The sequence below is a fragment of the Lonchura striata genome, chromosome 10, assembly GCF_050655825.1.
Source record: "Lonchura striata isolate lonStrDom1 chromosome 10, ASM5065582v1, whole genome shotgun sequence".
NCBI lineage: Eukaryota > Metazoa > Chordata > Aves > Passeriformes > Estrildidae > Lonchura > Lonchura striata.
Genome location: NC_140712.1, coordinates 13215265 through 13237688, shown reverse-complemented (window position 1 = coordinate 13237688; position 22424 = coordinate 13215265). Strand labels below are relative to the sequence as shown.

The 22424-nt window shown below is 39.4% G+C and overlaps 1 protein-coding gene across 6 annotated transcripts; it reads right to left on the bottom strand.

The window, feature by feature from the left end:
* Positions 1–745: 745 nt before the first annotated feature.
* AP4E1 (adaptor related protein complex 4 subunit epsilon 1) lies at positions 746–21741 on the bottom strand. 6 transcript variants are annotated; one of them, XM_085588770.1, is made up of 22 exons: positions 21554–21741; positions 21153–21224; positions 20170–20293; positions 19259–19493; positions 17966–18039; positions 16467–16588; positions 15523–15682; positions 14874–15040; positions 14223–14296; positions 12043–12165; positions 11845–11954; positions 11444–11583; positions 10105–10217; positions 9849–9967; positions 8844–9146; positions 8176–8290; positions 7679–7814; positions 6854–7109; positions 5517–6095; positions 4207–4391; positions 3357–3514; positions 746–2919 (listed from the first exon to the last, which is right to left on the bottom strand). In XM_085588770.1, the coding sequence occupies exons 6-22, from the start codon at positions 16553–16555 to the stop codon at positions 2750–2752; spliced, it is 2997 nt and encodes a 998-aa protein (XP_085444896.1). In that variant the 5' UTR covers positions 16556–16588; positions 17966–18039; positions 19259–19493; positions 20170–20293; positions 21153–21224; positions 21554–21741; the 3' UTR covers positions 746–2749. The 6 variants fall into 6 exon arrangements, with proteins under 6 accessions (XP_085444896.1, XP_021393129.3, XP_085444893.1 ...); XM_021537454.4 differs by lacking the exon at positions 19259–19493 and having other exon boundaries at positions 21554–21738; XM_085588767.1 differs by lacking the exon at positions 19259–19493 and having other exon boundaries at positions 21153–21220; positions 21554–21678.
* Between the last annotated feature and the right edge of the window lie 683 nt (positions 21742–22424).

Genomic DNA, 22424 nt, shown 5'->3' with positions numbered 1-22424 from the left:
GGCCCCTGGCTGCCTCTTCAACCAGCTCCTGCATGCAAACTGCTCATGTGCTCTTCCTTCCAGCCTGCTTCTCTGCACCGTAGCTCCATTCCTGGAAAACAGGTGCATCCTTCAAGATCAACCAAGTCACAAAGAAAAGTAATTTTAACGCTATGGATGGATACTCACAGAACTAGATGGAATAATACTCCTTTGCAGAGTTACCTCTGCAGTTCTGTTTCTGAGACAACTGGATGCTCAAGATCAGGACTGCCAGCACTGAAATGCTGACGTGTTAACCCTGGAGGTTCTCCAGGGCCCGAGCTCCCAGCTCAGGCAGGACTCCTGGCACACAGCAGCAGCTCTGTTACACCTGCAGCCACCTTCAGTTCAGCCAATGTCACACTGCCCAAGCTCCACAGCACTGGTTTGTGCTTGCACTGAACTTAAATATACTATTTCTGTATTTCACTATTTCAGAAATACTGAAATCTCCTGTGATGCCTAAAAACAAAATCACACTCTGGTACTCCAAAAAAGGATTGGATAATGTGAGCTAGCACACAATGCTGCTTAAAAAGTGTAGTCCTTCAATGTTTTGGTATCTCCAACTGAGAAACAAGACATTTAAATTATTAATGGGTTCAAGATTTCTGTGATGTTCACTATTCAGATGCAAAGAGAAACAGTTAACAGAGAAACTAGTTCTTAATATACAGAAACACTACTACATGTGATGGAAAAGAACATTTAACAAGTATCAAACTTTTTTTTCATAAAACTGAATTTTATTAAACTGCAAGAAATGCAAATATGGTGACAGATTCAGACCAGTATTTGCTGGGCAATCCAAAAATAATGACTAACACAGGTACAATTCCCTGCACACTCCATTAAGTGATGATACCATAAAGCAATTAGAATCAGAATACTGACACCTTAACATACACTATTCATACAGTGAGAAAAGTTACAGAGAACATTACATTAATGACAGAAGGCATTGTTGTCTTTGCAATTCTTTAAACACCAGTACATCGAACATCTCCTTGCTGAAATGGTTTAAATGCATAGGCCACAAACATATTTGTATCAGAGTTCCTATAATTACAGAAGTCCAATTGCATAACACAAGTCTGATTTACCAGCACAGAAACCATCTGCTGGAAATTATTCCACTATAAACCAGTTTTCATTTATATAAACTGTCTTGAAGTGCCAAGTAAACATTTAAGTATGCAGAACATTAAATATATTTACACATTCAGTGCACTTTAAATTCCCCAGAAAGAGGGTACTGAAACAACAATAAAAAAGGAACTTTGCTTGGATGGTTATACTTGTGATAACACAAGTAGCTTGACTGAAAAGAAAAATTGCTATCAGCACATTAACATTCTTACAACAATTTCATGAATTTACCAAAACATCGAAGTAAAATACTTTATTTTCCTTTACAACCAGTGCTTATCAGGTGAGAATCAGTAATGCTGACATGAGAGTTTCCTTGTTACTATTAAACACACAAAGTAGAGAACTCCATCACAGAATCCCTTTGTACCTGTCTGAACTGTGTGTACAATCTTGGATGCTTAAATAGAAAACATAACCAGCTATAAATAATATTAACCAGTACTATTTTTCATTTAGCATCTAAATAAATTAAGATTGCTGGATTTTCAAGATTGTGAGGTTACTTCAGGAAGAGGAGACAATCTGCTCAGACACATTTCCCATATTTGCAGCTCTGATTTGATCCCTCATGCCTTGCTGCAGTTCCCAGACATGCACACACAAGTCAGCCACATCTCTGCAAGTCGGACATTTGATGAGTCATAACGAAGCTAAAAATAATTAGAAGTAAAAATAAATGGAAGCTTTCCCCTTGTGAATTTTCAGGGATCTTGGCCAGATTCAATTCATAGGGTCGACTGGAAGGCATGAACATGTTCACTACCCAGCAATCAAGGAGTGAACATGTCCCCAGCCAAGTGCCCCTGGCTCAGGCATCTCAGAGCTGACACACATGAACTTCATCTTAGACAGGCACAAATACTCAGGGACTGTCACAGACCCCTGTGGAAAGGGAATGAGACTGAACTGTGGGGCAGGAAAAACTGCAGACAGGAACTAACCTGAAGGGCTTTAGTTAATCCCCCAGGAGGTGCTTCCAAACAATTTCACATGCCCGACTCCTATCAAAAACCTATTTAGATGTTATTCCTTTCATGATAAATATCAAAGATCATGGGAAGTGTTTTGCTCCCTAGAATCTTTTAACTGTTTTAAAACCATACATTTTTTGCTACATTTTATATAACTACTAATGTGGGTCTTGTTGCCAGCAGTGCTTAATAATAGCTTTAGAAAAATTATCAAAATAAAATTAAATAACTGATCAAGTCAGACCTCATAATGGAAATATGTTTTCTTCAAAATCATATTTAAGTAGTTGCCATGAAGAATAAGTGTTGGCATCTATAAAAGCTGTGTAATAAAAATAAATACTTTCAGTCATTTACAACAAAATTAATATACATTTCACTTACACAGGTAACAATACTTTAATATACTGTACAGTCCTGAGCATGTTTCTGCAGGGGTCATTTAGGTCACCATTTTCCCCCCACAAGTCCACTTGGACATTGCCAGCTGGAAGAAAACTTTTAATACTTGAAGAAGCAGTATCTTAGTTTAGCTTTGGTAATTATCTGTGCAACTGTATGAATCTTTGACTTGCTTTCACACACCAAACAGATTAAGGCAGGCACTATTGTTCTGAGGATTCCTCCATCACCTTCTGACACTGATAGAGCAATCCATCTGGAAGAGCAGCACTAGGGGATCTGAACCACAGGGCCAGCATCCCTGAGTGAGTACGGCAGTGCAGCAGGCAGGGCACAGATGGAAGGAGCTGGCAGGCCAGGATTCCCTCATTCCCTGAGAGACCACAGGAAAAAATGAAATAACAAGCAGCAAGCAACAACTGCTACAGCATAGCTGATAGAAAATGCATCTATCACACTCCAAGTCTGCTCTTTTCCCCTACTCTTACCTCTAACTCATGGAACACATCACCACAAATCATGCCAAAATCCCAGCTTTGTATCTGTCATACAGCTTCATTCCCTTTCTGTCCTACCCAAAACTCTTTCACAGTGAAGTTTCCTCCTTTGCAAAATCCAGTTTGCTGAAACTTGTACCTTTACATCACCTTCCCACAGACCCCTGAGTGAGGAAAATGAAGTCCATGGGACACCAATCCCTTGTTTTCCATGCTCCCAAACATGCCCTCCCTTAACCTGTAAGAGACTCTCCTCCAGGTTTTCCTGGGGCAAATTATCCTGTCAGCAACCCTACAGTGTGCTTTCACTTACCTATAACATCAACTCTGTGCAGTTTCAGCTTCTGTTGCAGTGCATCCAGGGCTGCTGGAAAGGAATCTTGGCAAGATGACATTTTTATATTTTGTTTCACATCATTGGAAAGAGACAACCACAGCTTCCCAAAGTCTTCTGTAGTCATTTCCATTGGCCTAAAAGGAAGTTCAGCACATTTCTTAGCCAAATGATATATATATATAAATCTGAATATCTTTAGTCTCAAAATAATCCTGTAAATCGAAGTAGCTGGACAATAGACACACAATAAGTAAATATGCATTAGTCTAATCAAAACTCTCCTCTTTCCAGCTTAACATTTAAAAAATGTTTCCATACCTTGCTTTAGATTTCTAAATTTTAAAAAATTAATCTTCAAATTTCACTTCAAAAGAAAAGTCTATTGGACAAAGGACACTTGTTTTTTCCTACTCCTAAAATAAATGCAGTGCTCAAAAATTAAACAAATGAGCTTTCTTCTTCCTCTGCAAGTTGTCAGCCTTTTCAGACAATGTTCTGGTTTCTGCACTCAAACCACTTGTTTCCCCTTGACATGCTTACATTATGCCATATTTTAAAGCATAATGTCCTTCTGTTCTCTGTTCTGTTAGCCTCCTCCAAAACAGTTACAGTCAATATTCTCCCTGCATTTGTACTTGCTGGAACTTTACCCCTTTTTTGCAAGTGTTAAACAATCCTTTATTATCTTTACCAGCCATCTCTGATTTGAACTAGCTGCTCAAGGTGAAGCCTTATGTTTTCATAGTCAATACCCAAATCATCCTACCCTTGTCTAATACTGAGCTGTATACAAGTGTTTTTGAAAACTGCAGCTTATTTTATTTACCTGATGAAGTCCATCAATGATAAAGTTACTGAAAATTCAAGGTGAGTTTCCATCTCTGACTGGTAACTAACAGAGCCAGGAAGAATTGCCTTTGTACAGACTTTGTTCATCTTCACACATTTCTGGCAATGTTCCACACTTTGAGCTTCAATTACAGGAAACTGGAGGGTGGCACTCTCCAAAATCTATATAATGTCGTAAAAGGAATCAAGAATGTAAGTCTTGCTGTCAAGTTGTGCAAGTGATTCAGATACAACTATAAAACTGTGCAAGTGCCTCTTACTTCTGTTGATGTTTCTTGGAGTACTTGACAAGTGAACAGAGCTACCATATCTCAGCCCTCATGGATAAATCAATCATTAACACCTACAGACATTCTACAGCACCAGTGAAACTGGTCTCTGACAATTGGCTTCTCCCAGCTCCAAAGAACTGCACCAAGAACATGAATTCTGTAGCTCAGTCCCAACATAAACTAATATACAAGCAAGCAGCATCACATCAAGCTATACACCAAAAGCAAGAAGTTGAGAAAACATCCCTAATAAAAAGAAGGATTTTTAGATTACTCAACAGTCCCTGGATCTTCAAACAAACTGGTAACAGAAATTCTGTGGTGGTGGTCTGGGTGGGAATTTAAGTGAATTAAAAGAAAAATCTAGACAAGAGATGCCCACACTCTATCAATGCCAAGACAAATTTGATTCAAGTCAGAAATGGAAAGGGACTCCATAGCCAATTAGCAGTTCCTTGATTAAGTCAATTCTAAAAGAAACAATCCACTTAATTATTTTCATCCTGTTACCACTTGGTGAGTTGTTTACTAATTCTGTGCTTCTTTTAAGCAAAATCTGTGGATAGATCAATCAATTGGCAATTCCTAAATATCTTTCCAAATATTTAAATACAAATGAACGCATAAGCACAATAGCCAACACCCAGAGAAAACAGAGCTACACAGGGAGGTTAACTTAAGTCATACCACTCCATGCAGGAGCAGTGAGGTTTGCATTTGGTTTAGTCTTTGCATTCAGAATGGAAAAAACACACATATTCATTACACAGAGGCAAACAGAATCAAGGTGAATTGAAGAAGTGAGAGGCTAACTTTTATAGCCTGTAACAGTAAGTTTATAGTGAGATTTCTTTCACCTCCTTTTAAAGCTATGTGTAACAAGTGCACCACAGGTTTTAAGGAAATACTTTGGAAAAAGGCGTGGCTATCACATTAAACCAAACACAGTTAAAAGCAAGCAAAAAGCAAGAAGTTCCAAGTGAATTTAAAATACAATGGAAACAAAGTTTCTTACTTGAACGTGTTCTGTTTCTTCAAACACTAAGTTCACAGCATGAAGTGCAGAAGTGGTTTCATTTGAAACAAAAGCAATGAGCAACAGAGAGTCATCTGTCCACACCTTACATAAATACAGAGCTAAGGCATCACTCTGACAAAGTCTCACTACTTCAGAGTGAGGAAGCTCTTCAAGTTCTTCTGGTAAGGAAGGGACCAATGCTGTTTCACTGGCACTTTCACACTGAGCACTTGGAGAAGGCTGAAAAATTTCAATATTGCTATCAGCAAACAAAGATGACTGTGACAACCTGTTAGCTGAAATTCTGTCATCCAGCACAGATTTTCTGAGGGACTGAGGTGTTTCAAATGCTAAATTGTCTTCTACAATATCTGAAGAACAAGGGGAGACTTTCCTTAACCTTGTGTGTATACTTCCCTCAGAGTCTTCCACATTAATAGGTACTGTATCAAGTAAGGGACCAAAATCTGAAGCAGCACTGTTTTGGAAGTCTAATGCCTCCTCATTCAACTGTTGAGTTTCATTTATCTTTGATTTCCTTTTGAACTTCTGAGTAGCTGTGTCTGCTTTGCCCATCTGAAAAGGAAAGAGAAAAAAAATGGGTGGAAAAGTTCCTAGCAACCAGCTGTGTTACTGCTAAATAGCATGCAGTGAGGAGGTGAGGAAGGACCAAGGAATCAAAACAGATTACAAATACAAACAGATTCCAAACATTTTAATGGATCCAGGGGTTTGCTGTATCTCTTATAGAGTACTGAATTAGCTTATAATGCAAGAATGACTCAAGATTCTCTTAATAAACTAAAAGCTCTAATTAAAGACTAAACAAAGGTAGTATCTGGTTAACCAGTGCTAGGTGGCAAGATTTGAGCTGGCTAATATGTCTTAAAATATTACCTAATATTGAATTAATATTCACTACCTAATAGTGAATTATTTTATGTTCCACATACTACCATATATAAATTAAAAATGGTCTTGACATAGAGCGTCGAATTCTAGCCTTACATCCAAATGAATGATGACAGTTCTACAAGGCTGGGTCAAGGAACAGTTGATCAGGAAAGCCAACACTAAAACTTGGAGCACAACATGAAAACAGAGGAAAGTTCCAGTTACCAAATCAGATCTGCCTCAGAGGTTGCTTCATCAAGCTGTTTCAGGTTTCAATAAAATATCACACTGCAAAAACCATGCTAAATAGTTTTTCAATGACTTTTGGGGGTGGGGTTGTCTTATCACTAATTTGATCTCCATTTGTATACAAGTATCTATATTTTCAAATAAGATCATATGTAAACTTTAAACTGTTAAGTCTCAAAAGAATCACTTACCAGGCTGACACCAGCACTTGATCCCAGCCCAATGAACAAAGTTGATGCTAACTGCTGCTTCTCTTTGTCCTCCTCAGACAGGCTGGCACCTTGATCAGGCTGCAATGCAGGAGGCTCCCCCACTTGCCCTGCTAATAAGCTCTCACAAGGCACTGTTTGTTGCTCGTTTTCTTTCCCTATTTTATTTTCTTTCTTTGGAAGATAACCTTCTTTTCCCCACAGCTTGCGTACCCCCTCAAGTTTCAGAGTATTTGTCCTAAAAAGGCAAAACAAAGCAGGATCAGCCATATGAAGATGTTCATAAAAACTGCCAACACTCAAACACCATCCACTACTTTGGTGCTTTGACAGAGAAGAGTGAGCAGTGAAATACAAAGATTGTGGAAAGGTTTCCTGCTTCCTAGTTTAGCAGAGTATAAATGAAGTTATTAATTTGTATGAAACTATGGTTATGGAATTACTGTGTAGTGCACGAAAAATAAAAGGAGCATCTTACACTGGAAACCTTAGCCTCACTTTTATCTTTAGGAAAAAAAAGACAGCAGAAAAAATAGTAAACAATGTAATCATCAGGCAATCCTGCCCCAATTTTACTGCACTATCACCTCAACTGCAGTCTGTGAAGAAAGTGGCAGAAGAGTCTGACCACATCAGCTGCTTTTCCCACTTATTACACAGATTCCCCACCTGATTTTTTTCTTATGTGATAGTTTTCCAAATTCAACTGCACTCCTCCTAGCTCCATGCAAAGAAGCAACAAAGACCCGTGATAATGACAAGAGCAGAAGCTTAAATGTACTTCACTTCAAACACAAATTAACTCACTCTTTGTGCCCTGTCTCAGCACTATTCCCAGATATATCAGAGCCAAAAGATAAACCAGTGGGGGACTGTCTGCCAGTGACTCCAGATGAGGACACACTTGAAGCAAAGGACAATCCATAAGGTTCAAAATTCAGAGCTGCAAGACAAACAATTTTAAAATTACAAGGAGGCATAAAAAAGTAAGAATTTAGTCTATTTTCTGAAAACGGATATCCCTGTACTGCTGGTCTTGTCAGGCTTTCACTTTAATAACACCCATCAATTTCAAATCCTCTAGATCAGCAAGGATTACAGTAAGACTTTCTCGCCTACAGAACAACAATCTATATACATCAGCTAGATAAAGGTGGAACTAAAATCTAAGCTGAACTTAGCTCTTGTCTGTAGACATGAGGTTGAGATACTATTATTTTAAGAAGATAAATTAACTGTACACTTTAATTGTTAATACTTCTCAGGTAATTTACCAGTATTAAATAAATGCAGTTAACTGTCACCTTTTTCCTGAGAAAGTTTCTCCTCTTGTCTCTGGTGATGAGGCTTATACGGTGCTGCACCATGACCAAGTCCCTCAGCCACAAACCCATCCAGAAAAGATAAGGAAGCATCTACCTATGCAAAGTTTATAGGAATGAAAAGGAAATTAAAATATTTGCTCTACATGAGCCAGATGTTACCAGAAGAATATGGTGTTTTATCAGCAAATCAGGATCTTCATGTCACATCTCCCGTATCTACCAGTTACTATGCTATATAGACAGAATCTTTTCCATCATTTACTGTGGAAATTTCATGGTCAAAATCAGTAGTTTTTAAATAGGAGGCAAACCCTTTGAATTCAAAAGCAGTACTGTATCATTAAAGCAGGCCTACCTCATCTTTGAAAAAAACAAAAGACAGCTTAAACCAGTGTATGAAATGATAATTTTGCTAAAAGCTACTCCAGCTTACTTAACTAGAACACCATGGTTCTTTATCTTTCAGTACAGAACACTATGATTCATCCCATATGCCTGAAAAAGTGTGTCTGAAAACTCACTTTAAGCAGACTTGCACCCAGTGAGAACTGCAAATATCATTCACTTTGGAAATACCTTTTCACCAAAATATTCTTTCCCTTGGACTCCAAAGAGGTTCATGAAAAAGAACGTGGAATGTGTCTTACCACCAGGTCACTGCAGCTAGCATCAAAAGGAAGCAAGCTTTTCATCAGGGCTTTGTCTTCACACAGATGCTTCAATTCAAAGGCATACTGTCTCAGGCATGTATCCAGAGAGCTGCTGAGTTCTTGGATTAGTTCATCCACTGTTTTAGAGCAGGAAGTGTGTAATGCTATCTTGGTGACTGCAGCCATTATCCACGCTTTAGTTTCAGAAGTAACAAAAGTCTTCTTCAGCAGGTTGTGCAGCTTTGTCAAAATAACTTCTGGCTCAACATCTGTAACAAGACTGAAATATTCTCCCACCACCTATTCACAAAGAACAGACAAAATATGCATTTAGAGCAGTGCTCTCAGTTTTGAAACTGGAATATAGTATTAAATAAATAAATCCAATAAAACAATAAATCCACCTCACATTCAAAAAACTATTATTTAAACATGTTCCAAGTTATTTCATTACCATGTTGTGTTTCACATGTCAAAGGGTTGAAGTGACCTTTGTGCTCACCTCAACAGACTCCAACTTTTAGCTTTTTAATAATCAAACAACTGTCTTGAAAAGAAAGCTAAACATAACAAGGCCATGACAAGCTACCATCTGCTCAAACTGCAGCCTCTCTCTTGGATGAGAGCTGAAGCTTCCCCAGGTATCAGGTAACACCAGCACAGCACTTGGCCAGTCATTTGTAGGGCTACAAGAGCTTTTCACAACCACATCTGGCTAATTTGGATGAAGACAGAAAGACTCAGTATGCAGTCAGATTCAGGGCTGCTAAGCCATTCCAACAGTCACCTGCATAAAAGGGAGCAAGTCAGCTTTTCCACAAACCACAAGTTAATAGTGCTCAGTCAGCAAAGAAGTCACTAGAATAGATTTCAGCATGTTAGCTTGACTTTTAGTAAAAGCAACTGAAAACTAAAGTTTAATAAATATTTATTAAAAACATTATCACCTTAGACAGCTTTCTCAAATCTGTGTATAGCATTCTCACCGTGTCTCTACCTTACCCAGCTCATAACTTGAAGGAATTTCTGTGGATACAATTTATCTTCTTCCTCAAGTAATGCCAAATAAGACTGTACTGCATACATCCGTAGCTGATGATCTTCCTTTTCATCATCAAATCCTAGATAGAAAACAGCAGTTTCTGTGAAACACAAATAACATATCCTACCTAATATTTCAAAGTACATTTTAAGAAAAGAGGACAAGCCCAGATTATCAAGGAACGTGTCTAATTCTTCAAAGCATGTGGGGAGTTACCTTCAGCCAACAGCCTCAGGAAGTTGTTTGGGATATCAGAATGCACGACATCACCTCCAACTGAGAACACAGCATTCATTGTCTGGATGAACCACTCATTGTTAGGGGCATATGTGTCCAGATGTTAAGGAATGCAATGCTAAGGCATAACTTTTTCTTTCTTTTTTAGTGTATCTCCAGAGGAATGCTCAGCAGGATCTCCCCAGGAAGTTGGGGATCTGATGGGCAAATATCAACTCCACTAAACTGAAGAGGAAATTTTCCTGTATCTTTTGGGAAGTGTTTCTTGTAAACATCATGGAAACTGGTGATCAGTTAAAAAGTCGGAAGTTACTCTTTTAGAAAAATTGAGTTTATGCGGGCCTCACACATTAGGAACAGATATGTTCACATTTGTTCTACTCTATTTTAAGCTCCACTTGTCCTGTGCTAGGCTTCCAGATAATCTTTTGTTTTACCCAGCATTCTTGATCAATGACAAGAAAACAGTTCTTTTCAGCAGTGCTTTGCTGTTGATTTATCAACTTTACAAAGACATTTTGAAGCACTCCACATAAATCCTCACTGGTTTTTTTTTAATATATTTAACTTTTGATCAACCTTTGCTAACTTTGAAAGTTGGCTTGTGCCTTCTCTCAGACAAGTCCTGAAAACACACAGTTAATAAATGGAAATTTTTAACAGCACAGAAATTTCAGTTATTGCATTAATTTTTGCATGCTGCAGGACAACAGAGCTTTTTTTGGTACAGTACTCCATGCCAAGCACTGCACAAACAGGATAAGGCAGCTCTCTGTTATCAAAAGCTTACAACTCAAGATATCAGACAAAAACACACACAGAAATCAGGCAGTGGCAGGTCTAATAGTAATGCCCATCATAAACCAAATCCCTAATCATTACTTTCATCTTTTACGGCATTTATAAAGAAATCTTTTCTTTAGTTCTATGAAAGTGTGCTGTTCTGACAATTCATACACCAAGAGTTCTATCAGGAGAGATCAGTCCCACAATTACAGAACAGCACTTCAGCAGCACTGAGACATCTCTCTCTATGCAGTGGCATAGGGCTTCAAAGTTTCAATTTAAAACACAAGGTTTTAATGCTAAACTCCAAAGCCAAAATTTGTGTGCAATTAGTTTCTCTCAGTGAAACATAAGAAACGCTGTAGTCATTTTTTATGTGCTTTCTTTTGCATACTTCCTTTGCATTTGAAAGGATGGGAAGCACAGCTCTAACATTTCCTACTTCACAAGATCATGAGAGATGCTTTGATAGGTATCAATGCTACAGGTGCCTGAGCTCTGACTTCAAAGTTTCAGAAAAATAAAAGGATATTTCTCAGCTAGTTCTGCTATTTTTCCAACTAAGCTGATGATAGCATATTCTTCTTGGCATTCTTTTAAGTAGTCAAGCATCTTCTGGACTATGACAGTTACATTCTGTCCATTTGTAATCCTGTAGAGAAGCTCTAAAGTCTGAAAGAGAAAGCACAAAAAAAAATTAATTAGTTCTGATGACTCAAAAAAAGCAGCAAAACAGCAGCTTTAGTACACCAAATTGAGCAACTATTCTTAACTGAAATACACTGCTTCTGTACACAGCTTGTCACATTAACACTGTTTGTAACTGCTCCCTCACAATTATGGAAACATAACATTTTTACACTACTCGTTTTACAAAACTGATCTCCCACCTTAATAATCACCTTAATTTTTAACATTTAAAAATTCACTGACCTCCCTCTTAATAATGGGATCTGGATGGTCCAGACATTCAATTATTGTCATCTGGTGCTGAAGTGCCAGGTTTGGATCCTGCTGGATAACATAGGTCAGAACCTTTAAACCTGGAATGTAAGTGATTGCAAGTGATACAAGGCAATGCTACCACTATGGCCAAATTAAAGACAGCATAATGAAATCAGGTATCCTTACCTAAGTATTTCAAATTAATTTTGGGTGACAAAACAAATTTTCCAATGCACTTGGCAGCCTTTTCAAGTAATTCCGATTTGGGATAAATGGTATAAATTGTTTGGACACATTCAAACAAGATGGCTGCAGGAGGAGAAGATGCATAATTAATGTGTATTGAATACTTCTATAACCCAAAATTTTTAACAAACAAACAAGCTCAGTGTTCCTCAAGGACTGGCAGTGCTATCCCACTCCCACTGAATCTAACCAGAGAGTACCATCTGACATAAGGAAAAGCAGGTAAAATCTAGCTCCTTTAGTACACACGTTTTAATTAGCCCCTGCATACAACTTTCTGTCCTTAAAGTTCTTCCAACCTTGAAGTCTCCTACAGCTGCTCAAGGCATTGGACTGGGACAGTCTTCAGAAAGCAAACAAGCAACTATAAAAGATTTGAGACAAATTATTTTTGGTAACTTATACCATTTCTTAGCTACTACCAACAGCCAAAATCATCCCAAAAACATTTCTGAGAAAAAAAAAGAACCAATGAAAAATCAAAACCAGAAAAAAACCCAACAGCTTTGTAGAGTTGTTTGAGAAAAATCTAGAAGTAAACTGAACAATACACAAAAAATAATCACTCCTTTATGGCATCAATTTGGGCAAAGATTCAGACCAAGTTAGTCTCCCAAGTTAATTAGGGCTTAAAATCATAATGTGTTCTTGTAATTCAGTGACTAACTGAACTGTCCAACAGATAACCCCCTCTCTTCCATGGCCATTACAGACTAAATCTCAGAAAGACTAGCAGACAAATCTGCCTGTAAAACGTGCCATAACCAATGACTTTTTATAAGAAAATACAATCACTAAGAATTGTATTTTTCTTTTGTCTGGAATTATCAACTACAGTTTTGTAAAATGCTTGCCATAGGTGAACAAAAACTGCATAGGTAAATTCTGTGTCCTTGTACAAATCATAATGAACTGCCCACTTTGTCTCTTTAAGTGCTCAAAACAAATTTAACTCTTGGCAAGTGCAAATAGTCCGTATTAAAAGTCAACACACCTCCCAATAACTTGTATTATGTTCTTGCCTAAAAAGAACAGAAGCAATCAGCTGAATACTCTAAACATCTGACAGATGCTTCCTCATTTATTATTTACTAAAAGAGAATACTTCCCCAAAGCTCCCCTTTTTATGGAAGTGAGGCTTACACAATTTACAACATATGTATGATGTAGGTGTTAGACATCCACAGCTTTGAGCCATGTTCCTTTTCTGTTTCACCCCTCACTGTTGTTTTAAGAAAGTATCAATTTTCTTTCCGTTCCATTAGCACAGCCACTTTGGCACATATGCAGGACTCTATCTACAATTTTAAAAAATGGGGTGGTAGGTTTTTTTACTAGTGAAACAGCTTTTAAAGTAGGGTTCTAGAGCATCAGAGCTGGGATTTTGGGGCGGTATTCAGACCTGGGGAGGAGAAGACAACAAAAAAAGACAAACCACTCAACTTTTTAGTAGGAAAAAGGTAAACAGTGCAACTATTCCTTCTGCTTTGTAGCAGCAACAAAACCAGCTTTCTCTAATGAGAAGACAATGAACTTCCACCAAAATGAACCTTCTGCTACGTTTTAGAAATTTTCAATTGAGATATGTGCCAAAGACTCCTTTCACAGGCAGCACAGTCACTGAACTCTGGAGGTGCAATGTTTATTAACTGTGCCCAGAGGAGAAGCCCTACAGAGCTGCAAAGCACTGACTCTCTCCTTCCACACTATTGCCTTTCTCAGGGCAGTGAAATCGAAGCATTTCTACCACACAGAGATGTATCAGCAGGATTTTCTCTTATTGCTTATTTCAACTTAATCAATGTCCAATAAAAGCTCTCAGGAAGCAGCTGACTGTGTGTGTTTAAGGGCAGGGTCAATGCAAACACAGGATAAAGGCTTTTGAGCCAAACAGAATTACCCATATATAGATGTGTTTTACTTCAATGATAAAAAAACTAATGCTGTGCAGCAATGCATAATTTGTGCTGCTATTTACTAGTTGGACACTTGAGAATACAATTAATGTTAAGACTATAACCAGATTTTTCAAAAGTACTGTGTTAGTAATTTTAGCATAATTAACTACTCATTTTCTATCCTTTCAAATATTGATAATTACATAAAATAACCTTACCCACCATATGTAATATTATGATTAATCTCTGCTCTTCTTAAAGATTCATCTAGAACATCATACATCAATTCACTTGTCCTATTTAAGAAAATATTTACAATTAATTGCACCACTAAAAAGCATGTAGTCTCATTTTGCCAAACAGTTCAAAGCTATTATTGAAACCTGTAACAAATTATTCATAATCACAAATTTGCTATAACACAGCAGAGCTCTATAACATGATCCTAAATGGCATTTAACAGGATGCTTGAAGCTTTCAAAAGAAACATTTACCATATTATAAGAATAAAAACACTTCCCTTACTGTTTGCATAAATAAACAGGTCAATAGGAAAAGGACCACAGACAACTAGGTCCTCACAAAACAAAATGGCAGCACTTTTTAAAAATAGCTTTACTCCAGCCCTTCACTGTTATTTGGTAACATTGTAATAGAAGTACCAGTAAAATTACATTTTAATCATACTCCACAACAATCAATTGTTTAGACAATCCAGAAGCTAAGAAGCTACTTTTACAGAAATTAATCTGCTCGCTGTCTTGGTTAAAAACAAATGTGCAAGAATTTCGACACTGAAAGCCTCTTACAGTCTATGAGGTGCAGGCTGTTACTGCACTTCAAATTATTAATTACAGAGAAAAATCCAGTTACCTTGGATCATCTTTTCCCAACAGCCCCAAAATTCTTAAAAGCTGGATTTGTAACCATGGTGCTGGCACACTGTGATAGTTGAAGTCAGCAGAGAGCTTTCCTCCCACCACCTGCTTCAGGATGGTTACAAAACTCCCAGTCAAGTCCTTGTATCCAGATGAGTTTTCCTACATAATGAAAATTAAATTAAACTCAAATATTTCAATACAACAACTAAAAAGTAAAAATCATCCACAACTTGAGTAAGATCAAAATACCTACTGATGCCATCATTTCTTTAAATCACCCTCTCAACCCTCAGCACCCACATGCTCTTCACTTTAGTCTATGCTCTTTTCTCACACATTTGCAAAGGGAGCAGGTGTAACACATTTACAAGGAAATTTCCCTTTAACCAACTGTAGGACTCAGATCCACTGGCTAAGGACCCAACAACACTGAGCATTCAGACCCTGGAAGAAGTGGATCTGCCCAGCTAAATGAAGGATTGGCAGAACCAAATGTAACACACGACTAAATAAATTAACTTTTCTAACTACTACAAGTGAGTTTTTTTCTGCAAAACCTTTGTAGAACACGCTGTGTATTTAAAATTTAAAAAAATAAAAATATCTCTCCAATTCAGTTATGCTTCTAATTCTTTGTTTACCTTAATCATTTGCAGATAAATATGCAAGGAAGCAGCCATGACTCCAGCATCTCTGTCACATAAAGCCTTCCGGAACTTGTCATGGATGTGCTGAACTTGATTAGGAGCAATGAGATAGAATTTGTATAAAGCTTGAACAGCTTTTCTTCGGATAATTTCCCTGAAATGAGATTTACACTTAACAAAACAAGTGTATTTAAAGTACTTGATTTCACAAAAAAACTTGCCAGACCCCAGATCACGATTTGTAAAGATGAGAACCCGTGTTTTATATATTGGTAACAAATTACTTTGCAAATACTACCTAAGCAAGAAAGTGACAAAGCCAACTTTAAAGCCTAGTAGGGATGGATGTCAGACTGATGATTTAAAACAACATCCACCAAATAAACAATGAAATAGGCCATGACTCAACTGCAGTGGTCATACATGCAGCTCCAAAAAATACATGTCTAGAAGGTACTGAATTAATTCATTCTGCAATTCCCTTTTGAATCACTAATTACAGCATTTTCCTCTATTTACTGGATATAGTAAACTACAACTCAAACAAATAAAGGGTATCCACAGATACATCTTTATCAGTTTCTCTAAAGAGTTTTATGAAAGAAGTAACAGTGGAGTTCAAGGATCTGGATCTGTCTCCCCACCTACTCAACAAACACTTCTTCATGTATATTAGTTAAAAGGACTCCAGCAAATAAATTCAATTATATTTACCTATCCACACTGGCTATGAAAAAATATGCTATCAATTCAATACCCAGTCAAGCTGTACATGAATGAGACAAGAATCCAAGAAAAAACACAAGGAGAGGATTCATTTCGAAAGGTGATGACTAGAAAAGACCAGATGAGAAGAAACACCAGTTTACTAAAAGTACCCACAAAATTATGTTATTCAGCTGTACAAGGCCATTTGAAATTGTTTAATGAATACATACTTAGAATGCTGAAGCTTGTCTTCTATTAGGGGCAGAACAGCTGGAATCATCTCCCGTGGAAAGATCTGGCTGACAACAGTTAATGCCATGCACACCTCTACAAGATTAGTGCTCTGCAAGTCCTGTTACATAAAAGACAGTAAATTTTTCCTTAGACTTTTAAATTCTGCACAGACATCCCCCAAATCTTTCACAAGCAGGCTGGACCCTGGACCCCCAGAGCCCACCCACAGCCAGCATCCTGCTCACATTCGAGAGGAGCCAGCTATCACTGAGCTCATCAGGCTCTTCTCCTCCACAAGAAGAGAGAACAGGCAGCTCTTCACACTCGTCTTACAGAACCACATTCTTATTTTAAATGTGTGCAACATCAACATATAAGAGCTACAATCAATTTTTATTTACTGAAACGACTGCAAAGATATGTTCAGTCTCTATCTGGATCAGGGCAATCAGTCACTTCCCACAGAATTCAATAATACTCTGTCTACTGCTTTTGATTTAGCCAAAAGAATTTTTGAAAATGAGCAAGCTCAATAATACTGCCAATTACCGACCTGTACACTAAAATATTACCTACTTCCTAAGAAGCAAATGCAAATTACAAGTAACATTCTACAAAACTAATAATCTCAGTCTATCCTAAATACAAACAAAGATAGTAGGTATGGCTCACTGTGACCTTAAATAATAAAAAAAACAAAAAACACCAAAAACAAAAAAACAATGGATGAACTTATGACGGCTACAATTACTTTTCAAAACAAATTAAATGTGCGAGATTCCTAGATGATATAACTTGAATGATTCATCTCTCCCAGATAAGTTTCAATCCTTATTTCGGTGTAATTCTTTGCGAGTTTCAAGCTATATTTTTAAATATTATGAAAACCTTTCAATCACAGCAACAAAACAACCATCACTTTCAATCTGTAATTTCTGGGACTTTGGCCTACGGCAGTAAAAAAGTAAACATTACACAGAAAGAGTTATAATAAGTCATAACTGCTACTTGCAAGGGACATCAGTAATAGATTTTTAGTGGTACTCCAAAATGTATTTCCATTTCCAAAGTCATCAGATGAGCTCAGAGAAGGCAACAGACACTTGCCATCAGCTAAAAGCCAAAGCTAACATTGTAATATGCATGCATGGCTCCTCCTGGAGTTGAGAATGTATATAATTGGTACATTTATAAAGTTTATGGCATACCTCCTCTGAAATTTAAAGTATGGCTTCAAGAGCAAGAACATCAAGATCAGATTAAAAAGACAGGAAAAGCCATTTCAGACTGTCTTTGCTAATCAAAGTAATTAGATGTTGCATGACAAAAAGGGAAGAATTGGTTCAAGCTTTTCACCCCACAGCCCCCCCCCCCCCGCCCAGCTCTCTGTTCAACCAGGTGTTCTTCCCCACTGGCTCATCTCCTGGCACATGGAAACAGTCTCTCCTGTGCCTGTAAGACTTTCTTTTTACTTTTTTTTACAAATGCACTATACCTTCACAACTGTGTTCACAAGCAGAAGCAGCAGTTCATGATTTTCATGTAGAAATAGAGAAACTGCCAAGTAACCTATAAAAGAAAGCAGACTTCATTACTATTTTGAAGCAATAAGCAACTTTATGACAGAAAAAGACTATCTGTAATACAAGAAGAGTTAACTCAAACTGTTAAAAAAACCCAACAAAAAATCCCTGTTGGATAACAGTTGCTCCTGTTTTAAATATCAAGACTCTCTTTTTCCAGGCAAATCAATTACATTTAAGTTGCAGTAAAGCTCAACAAACAACAGCTAAGAATTCATAAGTTGTGAGAAATAAGACAAATTACAATAGTTTTACAGCCAAAGAACAGTCAAAAGCAGCATTCTATTATAAATCACTTTCTGGAAAACTAATGTCTTCTCTGCACAGGGAGAAGTCCATTACTTTTGGACTACACAACACGAGTGTACTTCCTTATAGCTGTTATTCTTTTTCCAAATAATAAAATTACTCTTCAAAGGAATTTTATACTCAGCTTGGAATATACAAAAGTAAATCCAGCATCCTATGCCAAGAACGCCTACATTACTTTTAACAATGAGGAAACCATACCAGAAACCAGGAAAATAAATGTGTCAGCAACTTTTTTTTCTCCAAGGCCCCTCTCTGCTTTTAAACTAAGGGACTTAAGTGGGGGGTAGGGATAGTATGCTAAAATTTATAGCAAAAACTGTACTTCAGAGAGAGATTTTAGAGAATTCTTGGTTCATACAGGGCTTGGGGATCAAAATGAACAACTTGAGAACAAATAACTGTACTGGCTGGGCTATCAGCTGGCTCTATCTGCTTGTGATGATGGCCATGATCAGCTCAGCACATACACAAAGGGAGAGCTCACTCTCCTGAATCAAGGCTCACACTGCGTAAAGGGGTCACTGATCCTGACCAGTTCAACTGACAATTCCTCAATACAAACCCTGGTATACTGATCAAGAACTGAAAAAATTACCCTCGTATATTACATATAATTGCAAAACAACAAAAAAAAATAAACCAAAACACACACACATACTCTCTTGATAGCATCCTTTTATCAGATCAAAGCTTAAGGGCACTTTGTGTCCAGGGAACTTTAAGCAATTTACATTAAAAAGAAAACCAAAAAAAGTGCTGCTTCACCAAACCTTTCTCAAAAAGAGCCCTAGTAAGGAAAGGTCTCAATCTAATTAATAACAAGATACACTGGCTCTCAACACTCAACACTTACAGAAGTCACACAGTTTTATTCAAAACAGCTTATCACTTGCCTTCCCAGGTTTGGTGAAGACAAAATTTCGTAATCCCTATCACAGCATCTGCACACTGACTTCCATTACTCAGGGAAAAGCAACTTTAATTCATCACTTGTAATGGATTCTCTCAGAAACACCAATACTTGAGTGGATGATCCAGATGAAATTCAAACAAAGGATATCAAACAAGCATATCCCACAAGACACTGCCTTCCTTCTGTGCATGCAGACATGGTATTGCTTGTTTTCTCTGCAAACAAGAAGAAATGTCTTCACTAGGCAGCTGAATCAGCAACTGCAAGGATATTCTCTGGATAGTAGAGGCTGACAGATACTTCAAACTACACCTATTGGAAACAAGTTTATAGCCACGATGGCAGGAAAGGATATCAATCCCATGAAATCTCAAATCTCAACCAGCCTTCAAGATTTCTTTGGGAACTTCTGCCTCTATGCTGTAAGGGCCTCCCTATTTGCCTCATTCCCTACAACTCTTTCTAAAATAAAGAAAAAAAATCGTACAAGCACCAAAACATAAAATATTTGTCTGACAGAACCATCTTCATCTAACCTTGCACTAGTACTTGGAAAACAAACCAGATCCTGACAGAAATTCATTTTCTGCTTGATGTGTTTAACAAATATTCTCTTAAATTATTTGTTAACTGGTGTCACAATTCAAAACACAGGAAGAACTGATGATTCAAAACAAATTCATTTCCCTGCCTTCTGTGCTGCAAGCACACACAGAGCACCTCACAAGTGAAGAATATAGATAATTTCAAAAAGTAACAGACCATGAAACAAGACCAAGAAAATAGAGGAACATTTTAAGTAGGTTGTATTTTACATGAATTATAAATCCTGAAAAACTTTAAAACTGAGAGTTTGAGAACATTATAAAGGCTACAGTTCCATGCACATACCAACTCTCTTCTCCAGAAGATTCCCTTGCTGTGCAAGTTTGATTGCATGGATGTATCCAAAAGAAGACTCGTATCCCAACATTTCACAATAGATGAGTCTCACCATGCATTCTTTCATCAGTCTCTGAAATACCAGAAACAACTTATTGAAAATTTCAAATCCAACATGTTTTATGCTCTTCTTCATTGCTCCACTGAAACAGAGAACCTTATGTCATAGAAACACATTAATTCACACGTTTTCTAACATCTCGGTAGTCACAATTCTTTCTTTGCCATGCATTTCTTCTGCAAAGCAGTGTTAAACTTCTGCTAAAAAGGCAGAACTCCCTCTATTTTACCCCTAAAAAGTTCTTGTTTTGATTAGTATGCATGTCATCAACAGATTAACTATGATGACATAAAAAATATTAATCATCTGAAGCATTATGATGATCACACTGTTAATTTAACACAAATTATTTTTTACCTTTTACTACCCTGACTTAGGATGGTTTCTGCTACACGTGCAAGATAAAATTTTATTTTTCCTTTCAAAAATCCTCACTCACGGGACTGATATAAGTATTAACTAATTCAAACTAGAATACATAATCTCCTGAAATTCAGACATGACAACAGTGCATACAACAAAGCACAGCTTCTTAAAAAGCACATACTAATTGTAAGAATGTCAGCCTGCAAAGAGCATTATTTGATGGAAGCAGCTCATCACCTAGCTTTGCTGTCTGCATTACTTCAGAAACTACAGAATGACAGTAAGGTCATATTGTTAGAGTTTATTCACATCCATCAGAATCACAGTATTCTCAACATTTTAACCATGCTGCAAAACCATATGTATTGGTACTTTTTAATGCTGATGATTAAATATCTCTAATGCAGACAACCTGCACATCCACCTGTCTTATAATGAGTGAGAACACTCCATCCTTCACCTTCGGCGTGCTGTTCCACAGCCTGCAGCTACTAACAAAACTTACAAGTGTTGTGGTGGGGGCTGAAACTGTTGCTTTCAAACTGCTTAGTTCCTGCTGGATTAATTTTTCTTCTTCCTAGAAAAATGAAACTTGTTTTAACCTCGCGTAGATTTCACAGGCAAAATGTGCCAGAAGAAGAGTAACTCAGCGCTGCCGCTCACTCTCTCCAGGCAGCGTGCGCCTCTCCAGGGCCGCTCGCCTCCAGCACAGCGGCCGTGCTTGCCCGGCCCGCGCCCCAGAGCGGCAGAACGCGGCCACCCGCAAGCACGGGGAGGTCACCGGGGCTCCATCGTGGGCTCCCGAGCTCAGCCCCGCGGCCCAGGGGGGACGCCCGGGGCCCGGCCCAGCCCCGCGCCGGCTCCCCCGGGCGGGAAGGGAGAGCAGCCCGGCCCCGCAGCCCGTACGTGCTTGGAGGTGAGCGCCGTGATGCTCCGGATGAGGCTCCCGAGCCGGGACGAGGCCGACACCCTGCCGGGGCCGCCGGCGCCGCCCGGGCCGGCGCCAGGCTCGTGCTGCCCCAGCAGCCCGGGCAGGGCGCTCAGCGTCCGCTCCACCACGTCGCTCATGCCGGACCCACGGCCCCGGAAGAGCCGGGCCCGGGCGGCCCCTTCCGGGGCGGGAGGCGGTGCCGGCACGGGGAAGGCAGAGCCGGGCCGGGCCGGGAGGTGGAGCTGGAGCCGCGCGGTCGGAGCAGGCAGCCCCCGCGGGATGGCGGGCGCGGAGCTCCCGCGGGATGGCGGGCACGGAGCCCGAGCGGGATGGCGGGCACGGAGCCCCCGGAGAAGTGGCGGGCACGGAGCCCGTGCGGGATGAAGGGCGCGGAGCCCCCGCGGGATGGCGGGCGCGGAGCCCCCGCGGGATGAAGGGCACGGAGCCCGTGCGGGATGGCGGGCGCGGAGCCCGTGCGGGATGAAGGGCACGGAGCCCGAGCGGGATGGCGGGCGCGGAGCCCGTGCGGGATGAAGGGCACGGAGCCCGTGTGGGATGGCAGGCACGGATCCCGTGCGGGATGAAGGGCACGGAGCCCCCGGAGAAGTGGCGGGCGCGGAGCCCGTGCGGGATGGCGGGCACGGAGCCCGTGCGGGATGAAGGGCACGGAGCCCCCGGAGAAGTGGCGGGCGCGGAGCCCGTGCGGGATGGCGGGCGCGGAGCCCGTGCGGGATGAAGGGCACGGAGCCCCCGGAGAAGTGGCGGGCACGGAGCCCGAGCGGGATGAAGGGCACGGAGCCCGTGCGGGATGAAGGGCACGGAGCCCCCGGAGAAGTGGCGGGCACG

Coding starts and splice junctions, on each gene's coding strand:
- AP4E1 (XM_021537454.4), bottom strand. CDS start 21,715: ATGAGCGACGTGGTGGAGCGGACGCTGAGCGCCCTGCCCGGGCTGCTG. Junction 11,584..11,844: donor ATCCCATTATTAAGAGGGAG/GTCAGTGAATTT, acceptor TTTCTCTTTCAG/ACTTTAGAGCTTCTCTACAG. Junction 2,920..3,356: donor GCACAGAGTTGATGTTATAG/GTAAGTGAAAGC, acceptor GTGGTCTCTCAG/GGAATGAGGGAATCCTGGCC.